Consider the following 14,900-nt stretch of genomic DNA (forward strand, 5'->3'; position numbering starts at 1 on the left):
CATAGCTTCCCCATGTTCATACAACTAGCAGCAGAATCTAGGATTTAACCAACTAGATAAGGAGGTTTCATAGCTTTTGCATTTAAAAAACACTAATTTTTTTTTTTTTTTTTTTTTTTTTGAGATAGGGTTTCTCTATGTAGCACTGGCTGTCCTGGAACTCACTTTGTAGACCAGGCTGGCCTTGAACTCACAGAGAGCCATCTGCTTCTCTGCCTCTGAAGTACTGGGATTAAAGGCATGCTATTGCTTTCCCAGTATCCACATGATAGCTAACAATTATGTGTAATTCTAATAATAAGGGGATCTGGTACTCTCCTCTGGCCTCTATGGGCACTGCACACACTATATATATATATATATATATATATATATATATATATATATATATATATATATATATATACATACATGCAGGCAAAACACTAATACACAGTGTCAAAATTAAATCTAAACATAATTATAAATAGATACCTTTTAAAAGGTACCAATGCATGAATGAGCAACTAGATAATGGAAAAGAATGAAGTCTAGAAATCAGAAATGAAGAAAATTTAAGTGTAAAAAGATGTTTAAAATTTATGAGGAAAAGGAATACTATTCAATGATTGGTAATGACAACTGAGCAGCCATTTGGAAAATACAAAATTATACCTTACATAATTTAAAGATAGCTGAAGGTTTTGAATGGTACAATTTCACAGAGTTTCTGGAAAGTTTAGGGCTAAAGAGATGGCTTAGTGGCTGCTCTTCCAGAGGACCAAGGTTTGATTTACTACAGCAACCATATGGTTCATTTCCAGAGGAAACTAATACCCTCTTCTGGCATTTACAGGTACTGCATGTACACGGTACACAGCTATCCATATTAGCAGAACACCCACACACTTAAAAAGCTAAGCTTCTGAGTTTGAGAGGCACCTTGGGAAGTGGGGCCACATGAATTCTTTTCAGACACCAGAGGGTCTGTCTTCAAAGTTGGAGAGATGACTCACTGCCTGCTCTTCCTGAGGTCCTGAGTTCAATTCCCAGCAATCACATGGTAGCTCACTACCATCTGTAATGAGATCTGGTGCCCTCTTCTGGCCTGCAGGCATACATGCAGGCAGAACACTGTATACATAATAAATAAATACTTTAAAAAAAAGAGAAAGAAACCCTTCTACCTCACCTTCTAGACCTCAGCTCTTGGCATAGAAGGTGATTAATAGTATTGATGAAAATATGAAGTGGGGCATGTCTGTTGTCTTAGTCTGTTCCACTGCTGTGAAGAAACACCAAGACCAAAGCAACTCTTACAAAAGAAAGCATTTAACTTCGGCTTGGTCAGTTTCAGGTGGTTAGTTAGTCCATTATTATTATGGCAGGAAGCAGACAGGCAGGGCACTGGAGCAGTAGCTGAGAGCTTTACATCCTGATCCATAGGTAGCAGGCAGGGAGAAGAGAGAGGGAGAGAGAGACTGGGCCTGGCATGAGCTTTTGAAACCTTAAAGCCCATCCCAGTGATACACTTCCTCCAACAAGGCCACACCTCCTAATCATTTCCAAACATTTCAGCGGAGGACTAAGCATGCAAATATATGAACCCATGGAGGCCATTTTCATTCAGACCTCCACGTCTATCATGTAGTTAAGCTGCTCAGACTGTAGAAGTACCATAAAAGGTGAAAGCAGGGCTCAGGGGTATTGCTAAGTGGTGGAGTTCTTGGCTAGCATATTTGAGGCCTGCCCAGAACTGGAAAAAATTAAAATGATGCTGCAACAAATGGACATTCCTTGGTGCAAAGAAATACCTTGATCCAGTTAAAGTCACACACATGACAAAAGTTAACTCAGGAGGGCTGGTGAGATGGCTTAGCAGGCATCAGATGGAGAGGTGTTGGGAGAGTTCCCGCAGAGGTGCAGCCGGCACCCAGCTTTAATCTGCCTTCTTCTGTCTCCCGGCACCTTCTATGTGGATCTTGTCTGGGAATTTTCTTTTCTTTCTTTCTTTCTTTCTTTCTTTCTTTCTTTCTTTCTTTCTTTCTTTTTTTTTTTTAAAGATTTATTTATCATGTATACAATGTTCTGCCTGCGTGTACACCTGTAGGCCAGAAGAGGGCACCAGATGTCATTATGGATGGTTGTGAGCCACCACGTGGTTGCTGGGAATTGAACTCAGGACCTTAGAAAGAACAGCCAGTGCTCTTATCCTCTGAGCCATCTCAAAGCCTGTGCAAACTTGGTTGAGGACAACCCAGAGAACTGTGGTATTCCTTAACTGAGAATTTGCATTTGTCATTGTCTCTTTGGGGGGCTTAGATAAGAGGTTTTGGGATACAGAAGTTAACTTGCTAAAAGGTGTAAACTGGAGAACAATAAAAAAGCCCTTTGCTAAGCAGTCCAGAGAGGCTGGTCCCCCTGCAGCTGGAAAGGCTAATTTCATCCTTGAGGTGCCTTTGTGTCTTGATTCCACAGATCCTTGTGAACCCACACCCAATATAGAACAGAGAGTGATGGAGAAAGAGGCCCTCTTCTGGCTTATACACATGCACATACACTCAGACATACATTTAAAAAGAAACAGTAAGGGCCAGCAAGGATTATTAGGCAAAAATACCTGCCATTGCAAACACTACAACCTGAGCTCAATCCCTGGAACCCACAGTGGAAAGAGAGAACAGACTCCTGAAGGTTGACCTCTGACCTCCAACATGTGCCATGGCATGTGCTGGCCCAAAGTCACATACACATAAACAGAAGATTCCATTAGAAAATACAAAATATGTGAAAAGATACTTTAAAGGGAAGGATATGAGAATGCAGAGAATCAAGTTTGCTCATATTGCTGGTGAAAATAAAAAGGTAAGGCTACTCTAAAAAAAAAAAAAAAAAACAATTTGGATGGCTCAGAGCGTAGAAGTCCTTGATACCAAGTCTGATGACCCAGGTTTGTTTCTCGGGACCCCGTTGGTGGAAGGAGAGAACTTACTCCCTCAAGTTGTCCTCCTTCCACATCATGGCATGCATCCCACTATATTTTTTTTGCCTGTCCTGGATCTCGCTCTGTAGACCAGGCTGGCCTCAAACTCACAGAGATCCGCCTGGCTCTGCCTCCCAGTGCTGCCGCTGCTGCCGCCACCACCACCACCACCACTTGGCTTTATTTGTTTATTATGCATGCAGTGTTCTGTCTACATGTATGCTTGCAGGCCAGAAGAGGGCACCGGATCTCATTATTGATGGTTTTGAGCTACCATGTGGTTGCTGGGGATTGAACTCAGGACCTCTGGAAGCGCAGCCAGTGTTCTTAACCTCTGAGCCATCTCTCCAGACCGCATTGCACCTTTATAAAACGTTACAGGTGGGGAAACTGGGATAAAGGACAGCAGAAAGAAGCACTCTGTATTGTTTCTTACAGCTGAGTATGAATCATAAGTTATTTCAAAGACGTTTAATTTTTTAACTAATAAAATTGAAGGACTTCCCTTCACAACTCTGGCTTATAACCACTGGTTTTTCATTGTTCTTAAGTGTTAGTATTCTAATCTGCCCCTTGGCGCCTCCCTGCGTCCTGACATAAAAGCCCCATTTTAAGGAAAAAAACCCTCCCCTTTCTCTCTCTTTCAATTTTCTTCCCACGAGGTGTGCACCCTCCATCCCCCTCTCTTTCTGTACCCCTTTTCTCTCTCTTCTCTCCCTCTTTCCTATCTTTCTCAGCGTCTGGGTCCTGAATGACTGTCCCGTCGCCTGCAGCCGGGGCCCTGCGCATGCCACATGGCGAGGGTCACCCGCCAGCCCACGGCTGCATCTGCCCAACATGCCAGCATGGCTCCCTGCTCGCATGGGATATCCTGGCCCTGGGATATCAGCTGGGGATCCCCGACCCGTGCAAATTCATAACATTAAGAGTTGGCAACCTGGAACAGCGTTGGTGGTTCACGCCTTTAATCCCAGCACTCGGGAGGCAGAGGCAGGCGGATCTCTGAGTTCGAGGCCAGCCTGGGCTACCAAGTGAGTTCTAGGACAGCCAGGGTTTCACGGAGAAACCGGGTCTTGAAAAAACAAAAAGCAACAACCCAAACCAAACCAAAAAATCCACAACCAACCAACAAAAAAACCGATATGACACTGTGGACACTAAACTTCCGTCCATCTCCCATCGATCACCAAGTTCCCCTAGTGTTTCTGTGCTCCACGCACTGGCATTCTTTCAGACCCCCAACAGGCATTCTACAAATTACTAGCACATGCTGCTTCCATGCAGACTGTGTTCCTCTCTTCTAATTAATTCCTTCCTGTCTTTCGGATCTTGGCCGAAGTCTCGGGCTGAGTCTCTGTCGTCCCTCACGTAGAACTTTGAAAAAGGACAAGGACTTGAGCATTCAAGACTGGACCACTGCACTGCAGAACGACGCACTTCCGGGAGGCGAGTGAAGCAGGGAGTCGCGCGTTGTAAGCGTCACTTCCGCCCGGAACTCGCCTGAAGAAGTCCACAGAGTTGCTGTCAGCGTTCGCGGCCGCTGCACTACCGACATGGCCCTGCCACCCTTCTTCGCCCAGGGCCGCCCGGGTCCGCCGCCCCCGCAGCCACCGCCTTCCGCTCCGTTCGGCTGTCCGCCCCCGCCGCTGCCCTCCCCGGCTTTCCCGCCGCCTCTTCCCCAGCGGCCCGGCCCTTTCCCGGGGGCATCCGCCCCCTTCCTCCAGCCTCCGCTGGCGCTGCAGCCCCGCGCCCCGGCCGAGGCCTCCCGCGGCGGCGGCGGTGGCAGCGGCGGCTCCTTCTTTCCGGTGCCGCCCCCACCGCTGCCGCCGCCGCCGCCGCAGTGCCGGCCCTTCCCGGGGCCCGACGCCGGCGAGCGTCCGCGGCCACCGCCTCCAGGCCCTGGGCCGCCCTGGAGCCCGCGCTGGGCCGAGGCGCCGCCGCCGCCCGACGTGCTCGGGGACGCGGCCCTGCAGCGCCTGCGCGACCGGCAGTGGCTGGAGGCGGTGTTCGGGAACCTCCGGCGGCCAGGCGGCCCCGGGCCCCCGCGCACACCCGTCGGGCCTAGCCTGGGCGAGGTGCGCGCGCGATTGCGCGCCGCTTTGCGCCTAGTGCGGCGGCTACGCAGCCTGGGGCAGTCCCTGCGCGAAGCCGAGGCCGACGGAGCGGCCTGGGCCTCGCTGCACGCTCAGGCCGAGCCATTGCGAGCGGAGCTAGCCGAGCGGCTGCAGCCGCTGGCCCAGGCCGCCTATGTGGGCGAGGCGCGACGGAGGCTGGAGAGGGTCCGGCGCCGCCGGTTGCGGCTTCGTGAGAGGGCCCGGGAACGCGAGGCTGAGCGGGAGGCGGAGGCCGCGCAGGCCACGGAACGGGAGCAGGAGATTGACCGCTGGAGGGTGAAATGCGTGCAGGAAGTGGAGGAAAAGAAGCGGGTGAGAACTCCTATGCAGTTGGAGCGGTGGTGACTGGAACCTGAATCTGCGTGCTGGTTTACTTGGATGCTTATCCGTGAAAGCTAGCCTTTACCACCTCTTTGTTCTGTGTTCTGTTTTGAGGATGTATGGTACACAAGAACGTACACTATGAAGTCCCGTAAACACATGACAGGTTCGCGCTGATACATTTCTGAGAGGGCACACCTCCTGTCCCCTGCTTCAATTTGGATCCACTTACTGATGTTCAATACTAACTGGCCTCCGCACTATGTTTTATAGTATCCTAAGCATGCAAATTTAGAGGACTTGGGCCACACCTCGAGACCTTTATAGCCCAATTAGCTGGTGAGATTAATAATAGTTTCCCCCAGGATTCATGTGTTTATTAGTTTGAAACTGTGAATCTGTGTGTATTGGGTGGTATGAGTCTGTCTTGTCCAGGTGTTTCCAGATACTTCTTATTCAAATGATTGAAATAAGGGTTCACACAAAATTGCAAAAATAGTAAGAAAACTTTATTCAAAAAGAAAAAAGCAATAATAAGTACAGATTAGAAGGAATACACTGTCAAGATTGGCAGCCACAAGGTCCACACGAGAGAAGATACTCAAAAGTCTCCGGCTGTTTCTTGGCACTTTCTTTTGTAGGGTTCTAGAGGAGGAACTTGGTTACTAATGTGTCAAATGAAGATGGTTCTCTATTTTGATTGAGAGATTAGGCCCTGTGATCTTTTCTACTATATGTGCCTCCCCGTGATGCATTTGATTTTAATCATGAGCACTTGGCATGTGTATAGGCATAAGCTGGTAAGTAGGTTACTCTAAAAGTTTACTTGGACACAGCTTTAACTTTTTCCTTACTGTGCATGCACCAAAAACCAGTTCCAGCTGGATGGGCCCTCCTGGTAGGATGTATTAGGAATATGTTTGAATAGAAACTGTCCAAGTTCAATGGTCATTAGGGGAGAAGAAACCTATTCCTCTGTTTAGTGAGGAGGAGTATATGTAAAGATGGAGGCCTGAGGTTGCTAGGTGCATTGTTTGGAGAGGCAAAGGAGCTTGGCTGCCAGGGGCATTATTTATTGTAAGAGGAGAGTGTGCATAACCCAAATACATTGGTGTCCCTGGTTGCTACCCTGTTTTCTAGCTTGCCTTCCCCAGTCCAGCACTCACATCTATAGTGGACACCACACTAATGTCCTACATACAACCCTGAGAAATTCATTACCTAATTTTATAGATTGCGACTTAAAACAGTTAACTTGACAACAGTCACACAAGTTTGTACCAATATTACATCAGATGTAAGTCTAGGTTGTCTGCTTTCAGAGCTTATCTATCTTATGTTCTTCAGTGGAGCCAGTGGAACCAAGTGTTGGCTGAAGGCATCCTCATTACCTTTGAATGCTGTTGTTATTGTTATTATTTTAGATTTATTCATTTTTTTTTTTATTTTTTTTTTATTTTTATTTTTTTGGTTTTTTTCGAGACAGGGTTTCTCTGTGTAGCTTTGCGCCTTTCCTGGAGCTCACTTGGTAGACCAGGCTGGCCTCGAACTCACAGAGATCCGCCTGGCTCTGCCTCCCAAGTGCTGGGATTAAAGGCGTGCGCCACCACCGCCCGGCAAGATTTATTCATTTTTATATGAGTGTTTTGTCTGCATGTATGTACGTGCACTGCATGTGTGCCTAGTGCTCATGGAGGTCAGTGGAGGACATTGGATCCCCCGGAACTGGAGTTACAGATGGTTGTGAACCACTGTATGGGTGCTGAGAACTGAACCTTGGTCCTCTGTAAGAGTAGCCAGTGCTCCTAACTGCTGAGCTATCTCCTCAGCCCCACTGCTGCTTTTTTAGAATATATATTTTAGTTTTGAAAATATAATTACATCATTTCCCTTTTTCCGTTTATTCCCTCCAGCCTCTCCCATGCACCTCCCTTGTTCTCTTTCAAATTCATGGCCTCTCTCTTTACTTATTGTTACATGTATACATAAATACAACCTGACCGGTACATTTAATGGTACTTGTATGTGTATGATTTCAGGGCTGACCACGTGGTATTGGTAATGAATTGAGCTGTTAGTCCTTGGGGAAGACCATTTCTCTTGCTCTGAGCATCCCCCAGTTGCCTGCAGTTGTCTAGGGTGGAGGCTTTGGGAGCTTTCCCGATTCCATGCTAACATGTCTATTGGTGTCATTGTTGGGGTCTTGTTGGGACAGTGCTAAGGGTTCTTTTGCCTCTCTACTCTCCACAATCAGCTAACACTTTTGTCTTAGTTAGGATTTCTATTGCTGTGATGAAATGCATTACCAACAGCTACTTGGGGAGGAAAGTGTTTATTTCACTTACACTTCTACATCCCTAGTCCATCATTAAAGGCAGTCAGAACAGGAACTCAAACAGGGCTGGAACCTGGAGGCAAGAGCTGATGCAGAAACCGTGAAGTGTTGCTTACTGGCTTACTCTCCAGGGCTTGGTCAGCCTGCCTTCTTATATATCCCAGGACTACCTGCCCATGGGTAGCATATAGGCAGAAATTTCCTGTACCGACAGCCCAGTCCCAAATAACTGACTCAGAGGATGAATATGAATTATACTCAGTCGATAGCTCAGGCTTGTTACAAGCTAACTCTTACGCTTAAATTAACCCATGTTTCTCTTTATGCTTTGCCACAGGGCTCATGGCTTGTTACCTCATTTTTATATGTCCTGCTGGCCCAGCAACTGGCTGCTGTCTCTCCTGACTCTGCCCTCCTTCCCATCATTCTCAATTTGGCTTTCCCACCTAACTTCCTGCCCAGCTACCAGCCTGTTAGCTTTTTATTAACCAATGAAAGTAATACATATTCACAATATACAGAAAGATTATTCCACAGCAGTAGTACCACCCACAATTGGACACTCAATTGAGTGTCCCTCTTCCCAAAGGACTCTAGCTAGCTCGTGTTAAGTTGACATGAAATTAGCCAGTACAATCTCCCTTTTCCCTGTGTCTACCACTGTCCTAGAGACCAGTATAGCATTGCTGGGAAGTATATTGATAGCAAACTTTAGCATTGTACCCTCAGGAATGTCAGCACTAGGGAGGCAATACTTTAATCTGATGAAATTAGAGTCACTTCAGCAAACATTTCGTAAGGGCCCATTAGGTATTGGGCCTAGTGTCTGATAGCAGGGCTAGAGAGGAATAAAATGTAGCTTTTCTTTGATTGCTTAGAGCCTTGAGGGGATCATGTCAGTACAGGTAGTAGAAGGAGCCCAGGGGGAATGTCTGGTTCATTGGAGGAGGCCCCGAGATAACGGAATGACTCTGAGCTGAGCCTTAGAAGCAGTGCTAAAGTGAAGCAACAGCTACAGACGGCTGCGGTTTTCCAGGCAGGAGAGTGGAGAAGCGTCGTCACTGGCTGTGGTGGGGGGATTGCAGACACTCCCTTGACAGATGGGAGAGAACTAGGCGAGCAGATGATGATATGGAAAACAGATCCCAGGAAGACTGGCCCCCCAGTGTGTGAGAGACGATTGTGGAAGCCATCTCTGGGATCTTTGGGAGCAGAGGAGGACAAACTTAGTGTTACTCTGAGACATTGTAGAGTCCTAGGCTTTTCCAGATCCATTTCTTGTCCTCCTTGGGAGCTGATTAATCAGGTCTCTTAATCTGCATTTTTAATAGAACTTTAGCCTGACAAAGTAAATTGGATGCAGGCACTCCTGGACCACACCTGGAAACACTGAGAGACAAGAACTCAGTGCAGGTATTGAAGCTGCTGAGAGGAGAGGGTCCCCTCTAAGAAGGTTCTTTGGAGCTGGGTGTGGTGGCTCACATCTGTGATCTCAGCACCTGGAGGCTGAGGCAGGTGGATGCTGTAGTTTGAAGCCAGTCTGGGCGACAGAGTAAGACCATCTCTTAGAAATAAAACAAAACCAAAAAGGGAAGGCTGTGTGATCATCTGGGAGAGGTGGATCACGTCAGTGGGAGGCTGAGGTAAGAAGACGGAGTTCAGTCAGAGCCAGCCTGGGTTCCGTGGGGGTGGGGGCAGTCTCAGCAAACAGAGCGGCAACATGGTTGTCTAGTTAACCAGGAAGAGAAGCCCTTGACTGAACCAGTGTAGCATGCTAGGCCTGGGAAATAGAAACATAGACTCGGTGGTCTGTTGTGGACAGCCTGATTCTCTGGAAGCTTGCCTCCAGGGAGAGCTAATCTGCTGTGAGGAGGTTCCTAATACAAGTTCTTGTGGCTCTTTTTCCCTTCAGGAGCAGGAACTCAAAGCCGCTGCTGATGGGGTCTTGTCTGAAGTAAGGAAAAAACAATCGGACACTAAAAGAATGGTGGACATTCTGCGTGCTTTAGAGAAACTGAGGAAACTGAGGAAAGAAGCCGCAGCAAGGAAAGGCAAGGACAGTCTGCATTTCTCCTTTTCCCCCCTCTTCCTCCTCCTCCGTCTTAGTTCCTCCCCATCCAGTTGTCGTACACATAACATGGTGGGAGTGTTTTCCTTTCTACCTTTCCCTGTCTTTGTTTCTTGTAGATAGAATCTCAGCTCTGCAGCTCATGCTGGCTTTGAACTTGTGACAGTTGTCCTCCTCAGCTTCTCTGTTGTAGAGGTCACAACAGAGGTGGCCTGGGCCTCTGTGCTTTTCTTGCAAATATTTTTGGAGGAAGAATATTTGGTACTTAGTTATTTGTACTCTTTAGAGTAACTGGTCTTGACAGCAGTAGCTCAGAAATTTGGTTTTTTTGTTGTTGTTGTTGTTTTTAATCTGTTTTTAATATTGTGTTTGTGTGACTGTCTGTATGCATGATGTGTGTGTAAATGCCCATGGAGGTCAGAAGAGGGTGCCGATATCCTGGAATTAGAGTGACAGGTGGTGTGTTTTACTCCCGTAGGAAATTGCATCACAACATGTACAAGTTACCAAATGCCAGTCTGACTAATAGTTTCCCCTGTGTGGTTTAAAATAGGACACCAGGACCAGCAAGATGACTCAGGAGAAAGAAGCATTTGCTGGGCAAGCCTGAAGCCCTGAATTTGAACCTTGGGCCCCACTATAGAAAGGGGGAACCATCAACTCTTGAAAGTTATTCTGTGACCTTTACATGCATGCCATGACATGAATGTGTCTGTACTTACTCATAAAATAAAAAAGTTTAGATGCCAGGTGGTGGTGGCGCACACCTTTAATCCCAGTACTTGGGAGGCAGAGTCAGGTGGATCTCTATGAGTTCGAGGCCAGCCTGGTCTACAGAGTGAGTTCCAGGACAGCCAAGACTACACAGAAAAACCCTATCTCAAAACACCAAAAAAAAAAAAAAAAAAAAAAAAAAAAAAAAATTAGATAAAGGAAAAAATATTATGAACAGAACTTTTAGATCCTTAATGAGGTTTTATTGGGGTGTAACTGCTGTGCATTGAGCCAGACTCCTTCACTAACGGATTGCTTTCTACAAGTCAGCCTCCAGTGTATTCAGAACCTATGCTCTCACGGGTTCTTTCAGGGCAGTTGTATGTAAGAGGCAAGGTTAAAAGTTGCTGAAGTTTGCAGCTCTCTTACAGAACCAAACACCTCTCCCTTTTCTTTGTTTGTTTTATGGTGATTTCAGGGTTCTAACCTGGTCTGCTGCACAAAGGATGATGCTACGCCTACTGAGACAGAAACAGGGAGGACAGTCTTGAGTTGACCGGTCAAGTTTAAGGAACTTAGGGTCTACACAGATGTAGTTACACATGCCTTTGTCCCAGTGCAGGGTTGTACTCAGGAGGATGGCGGGGGCTGCTAGGTGCCAACCTAGCTCCAGGTTCAGTGAGAGACCCTGTTTCAGGGGAACAAGGCAAAGAGTGATAGAACAGGACAGCTAATGTCCTCCTCTGGGGTGTGTGTGTGTGTGTGTGTGTATGTGTGTACACAACCCTCCCAACACACATGAGTAGCAAGTAGCATGAGTTGCAATGACCTTGAGATTATAGAGTGATATGAGGGCCAAAAGACAAACTTCCAGAGGACGCCAAAGTAAGGATCAGTAAAGAAACCAAAATAGGTCAGATGGAGAAGGTGCAGACCTGCCTCTCCTGGAAAGTGAGAGGTGGTCATCAGTTTTCTCAGTGGTGCCCTGCTATCTTAGGAGTGTGTGTGTAAACACAAGGCAGGTGCTGCCTAGGTGATCGATCCTCTTGCTCTTCTTTTACTGCCTAGGAATGGACAGGCAAAGGAACCTCCATTTACTTCTTTTTGCACAGGGGTCTGTCCTCCTGCCTCAGCGGATGAGACTTTTGAGAACCATCTTCAGCGGCTGAGAAAACTCATTAAAAAGCGCTCTGAACTGTATGAAGCTGAAGAGAGAGCCCTCCGAGTTATGCTGGAAGGAGAACAGGAGGAAGAGAGGAAAAGAGAATTAGAAAAGAAACAGAGAAAAGAAAGAGAGAGACTTTTACTTCAGAAGCGAGAAATTGAGTCCAAGTTATTTGGAGATCCGGGTAAGTTTACCCTTGCCAGTGCAGATGGAGGAAAGATCTAAGTTGATGGTTCTTTTATTGTGAGAAACCCATCTTGAGCTGAAAGGCAGCCCTGACTACAAGTTGAGCTTCTCAGCTGCATGGTAGAGGTCAGGGTTCCCGAGAGATGAAGTTAGCCTGTTGTCATAATCGGGCACTCTGAACAGCAAGCAGGGTGACATGTGTGCCTTTCTCTTTCAGATGACTTCCCACTTGCTCACCTCTTACAGCCATTCCGCCAGTATTACCTCCAGGCCGAGCACTCCCTGCCTGCGCTCATTCAGATAAGGTCAGAAGGCAGCCTCTTGTGTCCCTTTGTCTTGGGTAGCAGCAGGCTCTTGATGAAATGCTTCCACTGTTGAGGTCTGTTGCTGCATCTTTTTTTTAAAAGGTCCTTTTGAGTGTGTAGTGTTGGCGAATTTCAAGGGTGCCGCTTGTATCTTAAAAGTCCTCATTAATTCTTGGAAGTCAGTATCTCCATTTGAACAGGTTAAGAAACTTGGCTGTAGACCAGGCTGTCCTTGAACTCAGAGATCCACTTGCCACCACCTCCTCAGTGCTGGATTAAAGGCCTGCATCACCATAGCTGGCCTTGTTTTCTTCATTCTCTTTTGAGAAAAGCTTCTTGCCCACATGCAGTCTTTTGAGTAGTCAGTAGGTAAAATGAAGTAAATGATTGATGTCCCAGGCAGTATAAACTAGAAGCATTTTGTTGTCTCTAGGCTAAAACATCTTAGGACCTAGGGGTCTCAAAGAACAGCTTGAAAGTAACTGAAGTTCCTACCAAAACTCCAGTAATTTCTCAGTCTTGGGAAGCAATTTTCTGGCATATCAAATTTATTTTTCAGGAAGAGTTTTAACTTTGATACACAGTTTTAGCCTTTAAATCTATTATTGATGACAGGGTGTGTACTCAAGTTACTGTGAATATTGAGTCACAGAATACTGGACATTGCTCCTAAAGGAGACAGCTGAGCTTCCTGTCTTGACTTTTTTTTTTAATTTTATGTGATTGAGTATTTTGCCTGAATGTATGTCTGTACAATATGTGTGCCTGCTGTCTGTGGAGGCCAGAAGAAGGCACCAGATTCTATGGAACTGGAGTTACAGACAGTCGTGAGCTCCCATGTGGGTGCTGGAGGTCAAACCTTGGTCCTCTGGAAGAGCAGCCAGTGTTCTTACGGCTGAACCATCTCTCCAGCCCTTGTCTTACTTTTTTTTATTAGCTGATCACCACCTTGTTTCATGTGTCTGTTTGAAGACAATAATTTAATGTATGCTGTTGATTATAAGCATCACATCAGGGCTAACTGTCTATAATCTAGAAACACAATACTGACCACATGTCACAGAGCAGGCCACGAAAAGGACACTGATTTGTACCATAAAGCCGGAAGAGATGAAAGCAGAATGTGACAGATTTTTTTTTTTCTTTCTCTGCATTTGTGGTTGTCCATGAAAATGCCACATGGGGTGATTTAAATTTGTTAATATACCCAAGTGTGGTGGCTCATGCCTGTAGCCCTAACACTTAGGAGGTAGAGACAGGTGGATAAGGAGTTCAAGGCCAGCCTCAGCCCAGCCCTGTCTCAGAGAGAGAGAGAGAAATTAGAAATATAGATTCTGCAAATGATAAGTGTCAACTGTACAGTCACTGTTTGGCTGTTTACAGAGTTTAAAAACTTTTAAGTTTTTCCTTAAATGTGTACACTAATGTGACCCTAGGCATACTTCCTAGAAACCCAGTTTTGTAGCAGGTTAGTACATATGTCATTTGAAAACAGTATCCTAGATATGAAATATAGTTTCTGAATATCTTGCTTGGGGAAAACCAGAAATAAACATTGTTCTGTAATGTTCTTATTAAGGCATGATTGGGATCAGTACCTGGTGCCGTCTGATCATCCTAAAGGCAACTCCGTTCCCCAAGGATGGGTCCTTCCCCCGATCCCCAGCAATGACATCTGGGCAACGGCTGTTAAGCTGCATTAAGAGGCTCCGGGAGCGTGGTCCCACAGGCGAGCACTACAGCTCTAGATGCTACGATGCTGTCATCCCTGCTGTGGTCTTCTGCACACCTTCAGCTCCATGCGGCATTGTCCTGGCTGGAAGTCTGCTTCCTTCTGTGCCCTGCCCTGGCCAGCGTGCCTCTTTAGCAGGAGATACTAAGCTTCATCAGGAAAGGGCCTAGATGAACTGAGGTTATTAGCACGGCAGTGGCCTTCATTCACTAAATCTGCCTCTGTTTTGAGGGGCTTGGTCTGATGTGGCCTGCTATTTGCTGTAGTTTGTTGTATTTTGGTGGGTAAGTACGGTCAGCACTTGGTTACTGCTTGAAGGTGTTCACTGAGGAGAGGTAGCACCCTACTCCTGGTCTCCCATTCCAACTGCCCTCCAGCTCCCAGGAGTGCAGGTCAAGAGTTTGACCTACAGTTCTGTTAACCCCAGTCTGGTGCAGTTGGGAGGCTGCTCCTGAGGACCCTGGCAGTGGCTGTAGACTGGGCTGCCAGGAATGCTGATGGCTTAGAACTGGTGTCTGTCCTGTGGAGAGCTTAGAAAACCCAAGGGCCAGACCAGGTCGGCTCGTGCTCTGACAGACAGTGCTTGTGTTCCTCGTGAAAGCGCCAGTCTATAGAGTTCCGAGGGATCTAGCTGTGGGGTCTCCAGGAATAGAAACGTGTTTCCCTATGGGACCGTAATCTCAGTCACATGGTAGGGACTGGGGTGGCTCTGGGATTTCCCCCCCCCTTAGCTCAAGCTTCCAAAAATATCCATATAGTAAAAGTTGGGAAAAGAGCAAATATGAATGGTAAATTTTATTTTTTATATTCATTAATAAGAGCTATTGTGCTTGGACATGATCAGTCATATGACATGTTATGGTTTTTGTTTTGCTTTATTCTGGGTTTTGTTATTTAATTTCCTAAAAGCTAAATAAATACCATTTTTCACTTTTCGTTTGAGCCTTTGCCCCTGATTTATCCTCTCTTGAATCATTTAACACATTTCATCTTCACAT

The 14,900-nt window shown here is 46.5% G+C and overlaps 1 protein-coding gene across 1 annotated transcript; it reads left to right on the forward strand.

Annotated features, from left to right (window-relative positions):
- The first annotated feature begins 4,457 nt into the window (after positions 1–4,457).
- Pdcd7 (programmed cell death 7) lies at positions 4,458–14,837 on the forward strand. Its single transcript, XM_076576524.1, has 5 exons — positions 4,458–5,388; positions 9,645–9,783; positions 11,627–11,863; positions 12,083–12,170; positions 13,750–14,837. The coding sequence occupies exons 1-5, from the start codon at positions 4,516–4,518 to the stop codon at positions 13,871–13,873; spliced, it is 1,461 nt and encodes a 486-aa protein (XP_076432639.1). The 5' UTR covers positions 4,458–4,515; the 3' UTR covers positions 13,874–14,837.
- The last annotated feature ends 63 nt before the right edge of the window (positions 14,838–14,900 follow it).

This window comes from Peromyscus maniculatus, chromosome 7 (genome assembly GCF_049852395.1).
Source record: "Peromyscus maniculatus bairdii isolate BWxNUB_F1_BW_parent chromosome 7, HU_Pman_BW_mat_3.1, whole genome shotgun sequence".
Classification (NCBI taxonomy): Eukaryota; Metazoa; Chordata; class Mammalia; order Rodentia; family Cricetidae; genus Peromyscus; species Peromyscus maniculatus.